General features: G+C 44.2%; 2 protein-coding genes across 3 annotated transcripts in view; both read left to right on the top strand.

The window, feature by feature from the left end:
• gmip (GEM interacting protein) overlaps positions 1 to 4,362 on the top strand; it is a 15,879-nt gene extending 11,517 nt beyond the window's left edge. Inside the window, exons 17-21 of one of the 2 annotated variants that reach the window (XM_079745751.1) lie at positions 326 to 463; positions 592 to 791; positions 981 to 1,314; positions 1,988 to 2,090; positions 2,694 to 4,362. In XM_079745751.1, the coding sequence (XP_079601877.1) occupies positions 326 to 463; positions 592 to 791; positions 981 to 1,314; positions 1,988 to 2,090; positions 2,694 to 3,325 (1,407 nt within the window). In that variant the 3' untranslated portion in view covers positions 3,326 to 4,362. The remainder of the gene's footprint in view (positions 1 to 325; positions 464 to 591; positions 792 to 980; positions 1,315 to 1,987; positions 2,091 to 2,693) is intronic. The other variant, XM_079745752.1, reaches the window with a different exon arrangement.
• Positions 4,363 to 5,042: 680 nt separating this feature from the next.
• The window catches only part of lmx1al (LIM homeobox transcription factor 1, alpha-like), a gene marked incomplete at its 3' end in the record, with an annotated part of 17,092 nt that continues 9,634 nt past the window's right edge, over positions 5,043 to 12,500 (top strand). Inside the window, exons 1-3 of the mRNA XM_079746889.1 lie at positions 5,043 to 5,101; positions 6,915 to 7,000; positions 7,217 to 7,406. Coding sequence (XP_079603015.1) covers positions 5,058 to 5,101; positions 6,915 to 7,000; positions 7,217 to 7,406 — 320 coding nt within the window. The 5' untranslated portion in view covers positions 5,043 to 5,057. The remainder of the gene's footprint in view (positions 5,102 to 6,914; positions 7,001 to 7,216; positions 7,407 to 12,500) is intronic.

Genomic DNA, 12,500 nt, shown 5'->3' with positions numbered 1-12,500 from the left:
AAATGTGTAATAAAGTGAACTCTTTTTTTTATTATGTAATTCATATATAATTATATTATACATATTTGCATGGGCCTTATGGATGGGACAGTAAAGAGAGAAAGAAAAGTGGGTTGAGGAAGAGAGGGAATGATATGTAGCTATGTGGTTACCACACTAGCGGGACTGATTAGTAGATCGTTCATTGATCTACTGCAGCCATCTAGACTTGACACGTAACATGCAAGACATTAGAAACTAGATTAAGTGTGTAACCCCAGCTGATAGCGACAGCATTGGACGCTCCGACTGAGCTTCTCTCCTCTCCTCTCCGACCTTATCCCAGGGGATTTATCGAGTGTGTGGGTCGAAGCCTCGCATCCAGAGGCTGTGTCAGGTCTTCGAGGCCCAGGGTGAACAGGTGGAACTGTCGGACATCTCGCCGCACGACATCACCTGCTTGCTCAAGCACTTCTTCAAAGCGGTATGCTCTGCTCACTGAAGTCCTGGGCTGGGGTAAAATCCCACGATTTCCACAAAATATCTACAACAAAAAAAAACGTTTATTTAGTCGCAGACCATGATCACTCATCTCTCCCCTCTTTGTTCCAGCTCCCAGAGCCGCTGCTGACCTTTGACCTCTACAGTGATTTAATTAACGTGGGCAAGGCTATTCAACGCGCGTACAAGGAGGCCTCTGTAGACGCGACAACAGTCCCAGAAGACATCGTGGTCAACCTGTGCACGATTCTAGAGAAACTCCCTCCACATTCCTACAGCACGCTGCAGCACATGATGTGCCACCTAAACAGGTGACCGAACTGTTTTAAAGCAGCTTAAAGCTACTTTAGGAACTGTTATCACTGCAGCAAATCGCTTGCGTTCAAAAGGTGATTTTCTGTTCCTCGACAGACCAGATTGATTGAGAAGGGTGATGATTCTTACGTCAGCCAATCTGTCCAAATCGCTTAGCTTAACTCTTCGCCCCTCTGTCCCCGCAGAGTTTCGATAAACGTCGAGCAAAACATGATGTCAGCGGGGAACCTGGGCATCGTGTTCGGGCCGACACTCTTGCGCCCCCTGGTGACCTTTGACATGTCCATAGTGGCGCTGGTGGAGTCCACCTATCAGGGCCTGCTGGTGGAGGTCCTGATCGCTCAATACGACCGGGTGTTCGGGCCCCGGCCAAGGGCCAGTACACCAACCCCGCCGGTCCCCACCACTCCCCTGCCAGAGACACCCACCCGACAACACTGCCCCCTGGTGGACCCAGAGACCCCCAGAACTGTCCCCGAGCAAGGGGGTCCCTGCAGAGACCGGCCCCAGTCCTTAGAGGTGAACGACAGTGTTAACATGAGTTATATGTTATTAGGGAATGTTCAACAACACATCTCAATTCCAATGTTGATAGTACAGGCTTTTACTTTTCACAGTAATAACAGTAATTATTGTAACTTTATTAACAGTTTTTCAACTACAATAACAGTCTTTTCCTTGTATGTATGTGGGCGGAAAGTGTTTGCGTAATGCGTGCATGTGTTTGTGTGTTTGTGTGTGTGTGTGTGTGTGTGTGTGTGTGTGTGTGTGTTAGCGTCTATGCATGAACCTGACTGAAGCTGCTTTTACCACTAAAGCTGTTTATCTGTTGTCTTAATTCGGTTGGCATGTTCAGGAAGGTTACCTGTCTCCTTAATTAACACTTGTGCCTTCAGGATTAACTCTATTAGCACGCTGTGTCTGCCTGTCTACCCGCACTGACTCTGACCTCTCCTGTGCTGCACACACTAGCGCTTGGCTTTCTCAAACCACATCGGCAACAAAAACACCAGATATCTCAGTAGAAGAAGAAAATTTGACTTTTTTTCCTTGAATTGACCAAAACGAAACTTGAGATCCTTTCAGAACTACAGTTGTAGATTTTTGTTGTGTTTGCCTAACTGCTCCTTGAACAATATAGAGTCATATTTCAACAAACGTCCCCAACATTAGGATTGTGTCATTCCAACAGAGTCGAACAATCAAGAGAGAGTCAAGTGAGGGTTATATATCTGACAAGTCCTCGTCCAATGAAGCCGTGGACCAGCTCAGCCCTGAGGCCAGTGAGGGTGCAGGTAGGCAAGCCATAACAACCGTTAATTTTGGGTGTGGCTGGATTAGGTACATGTGATTACAGGATTTGGCCATTTAGCTTTTTTCAGCTTTTTTAGGTCTTATCGTGTGTGTATGTGTGTGTGTGTGTGTGTGTGTGTTTTGCTATTCTGGCTTTTATTTACCTTTTCTAGGCAGCTTTTTGTGTTGTTCTTCATAAAAGAGCAAATTGTTATAGCTTGTTGAGCTTTTCTGCTTTCTTTTTCCACATCGATAAACTCAGAGTTGTTGAGCTCTGATAAACTCTTTACCTGGATGTCAACACTGTTTATTATTGTCTTGTTTATACATCATGGCCAATTCAAGGTTGTAAAATCCAAATTAATCCAACCAGTCCCAAAACATTATTTCATTGCTGTGTTCTGACTTTCTGCACTGCAATAACCTAAACCTTAACAACATAAGTCAGCTCATATATACTGTGTATGACAGTGAATCTTGCTTTATTTGTGTTTGAATGATAAAATCATAACCACCACACTTTCGTTACGTCTTTTATGAATGCAGACTATCATTCTCATTGTGTCACGGATATAAATCAGTTTTTTGTGTCTCCTCGTTTTCAGTCGTGGCTGTGAGCGGAGCCACGAGGGCCCGAAACTCTGAGGGCGCGGGGGCCCCGGATTCAGAGGCAGCAGGGGGAGCAGACACCCAGGCCCTATACAGCTTCACCAGACAGCCGGTCAAGTACCAGCGCCACCCCTCCCCTGGAACCCGACGGCCCAAGCCTTGGAGCGGACCCCCGGGCACTGGGGGCCCCGACACCGAGGCTCAGAGCGGGTCTCCGGAACCAAACAACCCGGAAGATGGGACCCCCGATGCCCAGGACTTTGGGGTTGACCCCGGCCAGGGGGCGAGCCCGGGGGCGGACCCAGCGAGTCCCCGTTCGGTCGTACAGCACATGCTGGCCTTGGACCCTGTGTGGACCGCAGGCGCAGAGCCGGCGGCGTCCATATCCGCCGCCACCACCCCGCCCTCCAGACGAGACAGAGGGTCTGGCGACAAAGCCGATCCCACCGCGGCGAACGTGCCCTGCGGCGTGGAGGGAGCTTGGCGCGCGGCAGGGAAGGCTGCTGTCTGTCAGTCGCCCAAGAGGCTTTCTGGAGAGCAGCCCCTGTCTGTGCCCTCCCAGAAGATCCTGTCTGGGCTGAAGCTCAGACGCAGCAACTCTGGGACAGATGAGCAGCTTTTCGTGTGAGGATGTGCTCCTGGGTAAACTTAATTTGGGAGTCTTCAAACTATAGTTGCTGCTGCTGCTGCTGCTGCTGCTGCTGCTGCTGGATGAAGTCACGTTCACTGTATAGGCCTATATGTCTGGGTTTGAGATTAAATACGTGTTGTTTCGTGGCTTTTCTCTGATCCTTAAAGGTCCAATGAAATGGACCTTTAAGGATCATTTACACATTATAACATAATCAGGTATTCATCCAATAATGCAATCGACGTCACGCACATTTGAAGGATTGTGGCAATGTCTTTTGGTCTCCTCTCATGTCTCATCTGTCCTACATGAAAGTTTGAATAGACACAGCTGCTTTTGCACGAGCCAATACAATCACATTCTCCTTTATGTTTTGTTATGCGCTAATTACTCTCTTGTTTTAATGCATCATGTAAAGGAAGTAAAGCACGATCTAAATGCAATGTCTTAATTGTGACATTGTCTTCACATAGCCCTTACTTGACTAAATTCCTTTAAAATCGTCTGAGTGTAAACAGAGTGGGATCTACCGTTGGAATGTCTACAGTTTAAATTATGTACCTGTATTCATCTGTCCAGTTGAAAATTGACAATGAACATACCAGAATATAGCATGACATTTTCAAACCTTTGAGAACAAAAGACAAAATGAGTTCCTTGAAACTAGGCTACAATGATTGCAAGATAACCTTTGGGAAACAATTTAAATAAATATTTTGTTATGATCGTTGGCATAGCTTAGTAAAAAATAGTATGTGTCTTTATTTGCCTTTATGGTGTTTTTCTTTTTTTTCCTTGGCAGACGCAAGATCTTTATTTAGCCACAGGGGGTCAGTGTTCTCAAGTCAAAAGAAAGAAGGCAGCATGGTCTCATTTGAGTACAGAAATCCAAACCACTTGCAGTAAACAACCTTTTGTTATTTTATGGTTTCATGGTTTTCCCTGTTTTTTGTATTGTTTATTCAGCGAACTTCTTTTATACACGGTCCAGATGTTTTCACTCACACACGACACACTCTTATCAATTCCTATTAAAGCAGAATAATATAAAACAGACTCGGACTGAGGTCTAGTGAAAGAATAGCCTATTGTAGACAATTGTTGTATTGTAACCCTTTGAATAGTTTGCAATAATTCACCACAACCCCAGTCATGGTCGCAGCGTTGTACAATCGTCGCAGATGTGGTTCAAGCGTCCCAATATTTTGCGATCTGTCACCTATCAGAATTCTTTTGAGTCTCCATTTCTCACCGAGCGCATCTCTTCTACACCGAAACCGCGAGACATCATTCTGAGTATCAATAGGCTGCATCATTTCTCATTTTCCTTCATCATCTTCCAAACGTCCCCCCGTCCCCGCCTCCTTCTCCCTGCATCTACTCCCTCCTCCGAGCCTTTATGCACAACTAACTCTGCGCTCACACACACACACACACATACACCCACACACATATACATACACAAACACACACACACAGACACACAGACACACAGACACACACACACACACACACACACACACACACACACACACACACACACACACACACACACACACGCACACACATAGTCTGGTGACGAAAAAAACGAAGACAATAGACAATACTTTGGTGATCATGGTAGTTGGTCTCTGAGCCATGTGCACTATACGGAGCGTGTTGAACTACAGTGGACCGATTTGAGAAGCGTCCATTTATTCCCGGGGCCCAAAGTTTTCCCTTCTTTTTGATGCTGCCGACCGAGGCTTCAGGAGGAGTGTGTTTCCCGTCAAGGTAAGCTGGATCTGGGCTGGCGGTGACAACTTGGGAACAGGTTGGAAGTGAATTCAACTTGTGTTTTTTATTGGATGTCATTTTTGGGGTGCTTTATTTAGATTTGGTGTTGCCGGATTGAATGTTTGTTGGCTGATTTTATTATTTATAACACACAACTTTTCGCTTTTTTGATTGATTGATTGAAGAAATTAAACAACCATTGCATCCCAATTCTGGCAATCGAATCAAATGATTCGTGTGTATTGATTTAATTCTTGTCCTGGTAAGGTTCTATTTCATTATGTTGTATATTTAATTGCTTCGCATTGTGATTATTCTTTAATCATAACGAATTTGACGGTGCAGTTGCTATGGTAATGTTTTACCGGCGGTAGGCTATTTTAATTTGCCCTATGCCGCGCCAGCCACAGTAGGTAGGCGCTACAGGCGCATCTAATGATCGGCTCAAAACAAACCATAATATACTAATTCATTTCCCTTAAGATTTGGGCTTTTTATAGCACCTCTAGTGCGGCAGGACCCTTATAGCGCGATGCTTTTCTTTCTTGCACTCTGGATTTTCTTTCTTAATTTCCTGTGCAACACTCCTTTGCAAATTTCATAATTAAACATCATGACCATTTTTAGGGCATTTTGTGGGCTACTTTGAACCTTATAACATGTAATGTGATGCATTTTAGTAGGCTGTATCACACGAGCAACGACACAAATACCAACATGATGTCGCTCTATTTAAACTTTATGCATGTTCTACTAAAGTAGCCTGTTATTTTTTTTCCAGGTTCCTCCACTCTCCTGTTTTCCTTTAATACAAAAATGATCACTTAATTATCAACGGGGTTATATACAATGCCTAATTTAATAAGTACAGTCTCTCCACATTTTTGAGCTAATGCATGTTTATGCAACACATAATTGTACGTTTTAAAGTATAGGCCAAGGCCAAGCCTAGTTTTTATCTATTTTTCCCAAAATAGTAATTTCACCTCTTATATTTTACATTTTTTGTATAAGCACCGGGTGTTTTTAATACATGTTCTTCAAATCTATTTGAATACCCTCGATTTTACAATACACGAAATATAGAGATGAACGTGGGAATTTTGTAGTAGAGCAGTAAACCTTACCTAACTGTAAATTACAGTATTACTAGCCTACTTGTTGATTGAAATCAGACGCAAATCGGCCCAACCAAGTAGGCCTAACTGTGTAGGCCATGTATTAACACATTAAAATAATACACGTGTTATCAACGTATAAAAGGAAAAGCACGTGGCCCACACATTCTTTAATATTCTAACTGTAACTAGGGCTTCATGCTTCATTATAACAACAACATCATTTTGAATATTCAAATGAATTAATTGTAGTCCAATACAGTTTAAATAAAGGGTAACAATCCTAGTATTCAATTTTTTTAATCAAATTGATTTTTTTAATTATACTTATTTTCTTGAACTAATTTCCATAGATTTCCAGATTTTATTTTGAAATACCTTTAGATCCTGACGAAATCAGTTTTCACCTCAAGGCCCACATAGCCTCACAAGGCTAAAACAAATCAAAAACAATCATCACTATTGAAAAGGAGACATTGTTTAACATTTTGCAATACAAAAAGGATGATGACTGCAGTTAAAAAAGAAAATGCATAATATAAATAAAATATTCAACGCTCACCTCCATCCACGTTCTGCAGACGCTCAGTTGTTGTGTGCGTGCGTGTATTATGTTATATCGTTTTGTTTGTTTGCGTTTACCGACCGAAAGACAATTCTAAAAATACAAACGATTTTATTTATATTTGAAGTGATCACACCGAAGGAAGGAGAGAGGGGATGAAAACAGAGGAGACCCAATCATGTTTGCAACAACCACCATCAACGACCCCATTCGGTGAGCTGAGCGATCACCTCCCCGTAGGCCTTTTTTTGCGCTTTTGAGCTAGGCCAATGCATACACGTTATCATCTTTAAAACATTAACCCAACAGTACGATGTCAGTTTTTACTAACAACAGACAATTACAAAAAAACATGTTACGAAGTGCTTCAGATGCAGCCGCTGTGTTGCGCCTCTCTGGTGTTCTAAGTTTACTCGTCGTGTCCCTCAGGCTCGGAGTACGGTGGAGGTGGAGAGGTATGTGCGGGCTGCGAGTCGCCCATCGCCGACCGCTTCTTGCTGCGAGTGAACGAGCGCTCGTGGCACGAGACGTGCGTCAAGTGCTCCGTGTGTCTCAGCACGCTCAGCGGGACCTGCTACTGCAGAGACCGCCTGCTCTACTGCAAACACGACTACGAAAAGTAAGAGGGGCCGCGGTTCGCTCATCAACGCTCTAAGTTAGCAGAGACCTAACTTTTACTGAATGATGTGCGGTTTTTGGATAGTATCTCGATTCAAAATGGATGGATGAATGGTTTATAAGCTAGATGTATTATCAGAACAAACCTGGTTTGGTTAATTGATCTTGAATGAAAGGAGGAGAATACGATGGGGGACGACGAGGAGAATGAGTGTGCACCATATTGTGTGTTTTCGTCCGGTGTGGGTGTGGTTGCGTGTGTGTGTGTGTTTGTGTACGTGTGTGAGAGAGAAAGAGGGACAGTGAAGATGTGTGTGTGTGTTTTGCGTTTTTGTTTATATGTGTGTGAGTGTGTGTGTGTGAGACAGTGTGTGTGTGTGTGTGTGTGTGTGTGTTTTTGTGTTTTGCGTGCATGTGTGTGTGCGTCCGCCTGCATGTGTGTACATGTTTGTGTGTGTGTGTTTGTGTGTGTGTGTGCGTCCGCCTGCATGTGTGTACATGTTTGTGTGTGTGTGTGTGTGTGTGTGTGTGTATGTGTGTGTGTGTATGTGTGTGTGTGTGTATGTGTGTGTTTTTGTGTCTGCATGCATGAATGCGTGTGTTTCTGGATGACTAACTGTTGCCAACATAACGGTTAGTATTTTGATGTTGGTGGGGGAGTGATTGTGTTTTTGCCTGTATGTGTGTGTGACTGACTTTAGCGTGCACACATGCTCATGCGCATTTGTGTGTGTCTGCAAGTGTGCATGTATGACTGCTAGTGTGTGTGTGTTTGTGTGACTGCTAGTGTGTGTGCACGTGTGTTAGGGACTATGCTTTTGCTTGTGTGAGTGTGTGTGAGTGTGTGTGTGTGTGTATGTGTCTGTGTGTGTGACTGCGAGTGTGTGTGCATTTGTGTGAGAGCGACTACATTTGTGTGGTTGTGTGTGTGTGTGTGTGTGTGTGTGTGTGTGTGTGTGCGCGCGTGTGTGTGTGTGACTGCGAGTGTGAGCATGTGTAGGTGTGTGTGACTGCGAGTGTGCGTGTGTGTGTGACTGCGAGTGTGCGCGTGTGTGTGTGACCGTGAGCATGTGTAAATGTTTGTGTGTGCGACTCCGTGTGTGCTTGTGTGTGTTACTGCCGGTCCTTGGGGTGGGACAGCGCTGGTTGTGGAGGAGCTCCGGGGGGCCGGCGGGCTGAACGGCAAGTCTGTAACTTGTTATCGTTGTTTGGGGAGAGTGTCAGACGGCATCCAGGGTACCTGACATCTGGAGCAGGGGAGGACAGACAGATAGACCCACAGACAGGAGGACACACAGACGGCAGGGGAGAGAGAGAGGGAGAGAGGGTGCGATGGAGGGAATGAGTCGCCTGGCCGCGTTTTCAGATGAGTCTTATTGTGTCTCGTTATGTGGCAAATGTTCAAATGATCTTCTGCCCATCAATAGACGATAGATCAGCAATATACCAGTGGTGACAAATATTGGACGACGTTGGATATTTGCCAAAATCCCTTACAAGCTCATTATGGACTGCTTAAACACTATGAATAATATATAATAATATATATTAATATATGCATAGAGACTGATTTATATTTATATATATATATAATATATACGTTGTTATTTTTATAGAATAGATATTTACATATCTATTCATAGACACAGATATGAAAAATACTATCAAATTGAATATATTGATGACATATACATCATCCGCATCATCCTCATTATCGTCCTTCTCATCAACCTCATCGTCATCATCATCAAGCGATCAGCCCGTCCGTCTGAGAGGATTTTCCTGTGGTGGCTGCCTGACTCATTTCTATACGTTACACTTGGAGCGATGCCGCGTTCTACGGCGCTCCAAGCCAGACTTGGCACGCGGTGCCGGCTGTGACCTTCAGCGGCTCAGTGTAACAATGTCTCCTTGTGTCCCCCGCCGTCTGTCCGTCAGCACCCTACACCCCTTAACACACTGCACCACCGCCCCTACCACCCCCATCTACAGCAGGTGTGTGCATTGTAACAGATAAGGACAGGGCATGCCCAAGAATTCAGAGTTGTGCATAAGAATTTGTGTGTGTGTGTGTGTGTGTGTGTGTGTGTGTGTGTGTGTGTGTGTACGTTTGGGTGAATGTGTGTGTGTGTGTGTGTGTGTGTGCGTGCGTGCGTGTATGTGTGTGTGTGTGTGTGTGGGGTGTGTGTGTGTGTGTGTGTGTGTGTGTGTGTGTGCGTGCGTGCGTGTGTGTGTGTGTGTGTGTGTGTGTGTGTGTGTACGTTTGGGTGAATGTGTGTGTGTGTGTGTGTGTGTGTGTGTGTGTGTGTGTGTGTGTGTGTGCGTGCGTGCGTGCGTGTATCTGTGTGTGTGTGTGTGTGGGGTGTGTGTGTGTGTGTGTGTGTGTGTGTGTGCGTGCGTGTATGTGTGTGTGTGTGTGTGTGTGTGTGTACGTTTGGGTGAATGTGTGTGTGTGTGTGTGTGTGTGTGTGTGTGTGTGTGTGTGTGTGTGTGCGTGCGTGTATGTGTGTGTGAGTGTACGTTTGGGTGAATGTGTGTGTGTGTGTGTGTGTGTGTGTGTGTGTGTGTGTGCTTGTATTCGTGTGTGTGTGTGTGTGTGTGTATGTGTTTGAACCTCAGTTCCAATCTCACCATGGCTCAAGCTAATCAATGCTAATTGAACGTGTCACCTATCTGTTATTACTTTGGCGTTGATATATATTGGAATTTTAATGAGAAGGGATTCAAAGGCAATTCAATGGGTTCTACAAAGTTTTGAAGGAATTCGAATGAATGAGTGATCTTTTGTAAAAAGACTGAAGGCTGCACATACTTGGTCATTCACTCCCCATGCCTCCCCTTTGCGCCGTATCTCAAAGTCTTTCTCAATGTTTTCGATTGTGTCCATAGCTTGTATCTCCCACAATACTATCACTGGGAAGCTGCCCTCCTCCTCTCTGGCACGTCCCATATCATAAAGTAGTAGGATTTAGTATGGCATAAAGTGACTGGTATCTTCTAATTTGATCTGAACCTATAAGGAATTAAACACGCTATTTATTTTATAAATATGCTTTACTGCTTATACAATATTCATTATTGCGTCTCAAAGAAAACTCATCTTTGTAGTTATTTTATCTTTGCCGTTTGTCAAAGGTTTTTTAGTGTTTATTTTTGTCTCGTTCTTTTATTCCTTTTTAAAAAAATAAGATACATCTTTCAGGAATATATATTGAAGCGAACAATTGTTGAAAATATAAACACCATGTTTGGAATAATATTCCTGAAGATTACTCTCGTTCTTTCCCTATAGGAATAATACAACCAATTGAATTAACTCCTAGCGCCTACGCTTACACCCGAGGGAGGTTTCTTCTCTCTGTACCATAAAAATAGAGAGCAAGCATACACCCTCATATAGGATTCACTCAGTTCAGGACGCTGTTGTCAACATCATGTGGTATGTTTTTATATATATAGCTTATTTTTTGTTTTCTGTCAATCATTCCAGTTATGAGTGAAATGACAGCCTGCTCCCACCCCTCCCCCGTCAATGATAAGGTGATGGGTATTGGGGTATTCAGGTAACCATTTACACCCCGTATCCATTTACACCCTTTACAATGTATCATCCACACACACTTGATGCATTGACAGTTCCTTCGTCAAAACACCTTGTCATGAATACTTGAGGGGTTATCCGTTCTGTCTGATACAAATTTATTACACTGTGGACCGTGTGGCTATGTGGCCACCAAGAGCCGATTGAATGATTGCACATGGTTCTTCTTCTGTAGTATTAAGTATGTTTTACCCATGTTTCTTCTTCTGTGGTGCTATGTTTTACCATTGGTTCTTCTTCTGTGGTACTGCAGTGTTATACCCTTGGTTCTACTTTAACGATAGTAAGTATGTTTACCATTGGTTCATCTTCTGTGGTTCTGCTATTTATATCATTGGTTCACCTTCTGCAGTAACAGAAGATGAGTATTTTAGATGAAGGCAAATATAGAAATAACATTCTCGAGTTGCATATCCCAAATGTTACAGCCATGGCTAAGGTGCCTAAATAGTACCCATTATTTTAGAATCCCAAAAAGACAAATAATTAATAATTGCAAAATAAACCTAACTTCAACAATGGATACCAAACAAAAAAATGATTGGCATAAATGTAATAGGAAGGTGTTGAAACATTCATAAATCTGTATATAACTCAGATGCATCATTAAACATGCATGGCTTTGTAATTAAACAAAATAAAGATGGTATAAAGAACTCAAATAAGAGATGACAGGTGTGATAACATCATGTCACCTAGCCTTGAACATAAGATCAAAGCATCCAGAAATCCGACGTCCATCACACTCAGTCTCAACCCACCCGATGTGATCTTTCACACACTGAGTCTCATATTATGGTCTGTCCCTGACCTCAGTGGCGAGTCCCCTAGACCAATACAATCCGGCAGATTCTTGGAGAGGAATGAGAGCGTAGCTTGAGGATCTCCGGGGGTCTCCAGCCCCCCCTTTCTTCTCTAAGCTCCCCAAAACATACAAGCTCTCTGCTGTGGTCACCGGGTCGCCGAGGGGAATATTTACCAAACCCGGGGTTTAATACATCACTCTGTGGGGTGGAGGGCACCCGGACCATGTTTGGGTTTATCTTACCCCCCTCTCCTCCTCCTCCTCCTCCTCTCCTTGCACCGCCCCACCTGCCTCCACACCCCCGGCCTCCAGACCCCCTCCCCGCCCCCTGCCCTCCTCCGCTGCCACCAAGGCCTCGGCATGCGGATACGTGGAGTCTCTCCTTGAAGAGGGTGTGTGAACCTCTGTGAGTGTGTGTGTGTGTGTGTGTGTCTGTGTGTGAAGCTGTGTGTGAAGCTGCGTGTGTGTGTGTGCGTGTGTGTGCGTGTGTGCGTGTGTGTGTGTGTGTGTGTGTGTGTGTGTGTGTGAAGCTGTGTGTGTGTGTGTGAAGCTGTGTGTGTGTGTGTGTGTGTGCAAGCCTCTGTGTGTGAAGCTTAGCGTCTGTGTCTGTGTTTGTGTGTGTGTCTGTGTGTGTATTATGTCCACAGCCCACCGAGAGAGTGTTCTCTCAAGTTACTCCTGTGTTTATA

The sequence above is a fragment of the Pollachius pollachius genome (assembly GCF_949987615.1).
Source record: "Pollachius pollachius genome assembly, chromosome: 11".
NCBI classification, from domain to species: domain Eukaryota; kingdom Metazoa; phylum Chordata; class Actinopteri; order Gadiformes; family Gadidae; genus Pollachius; species Pollachius pollachius.
Note: the sequence above shows the minus strand (reverse complement) of the source record. Positions and strands in the feature narration are given on the sequence as shown.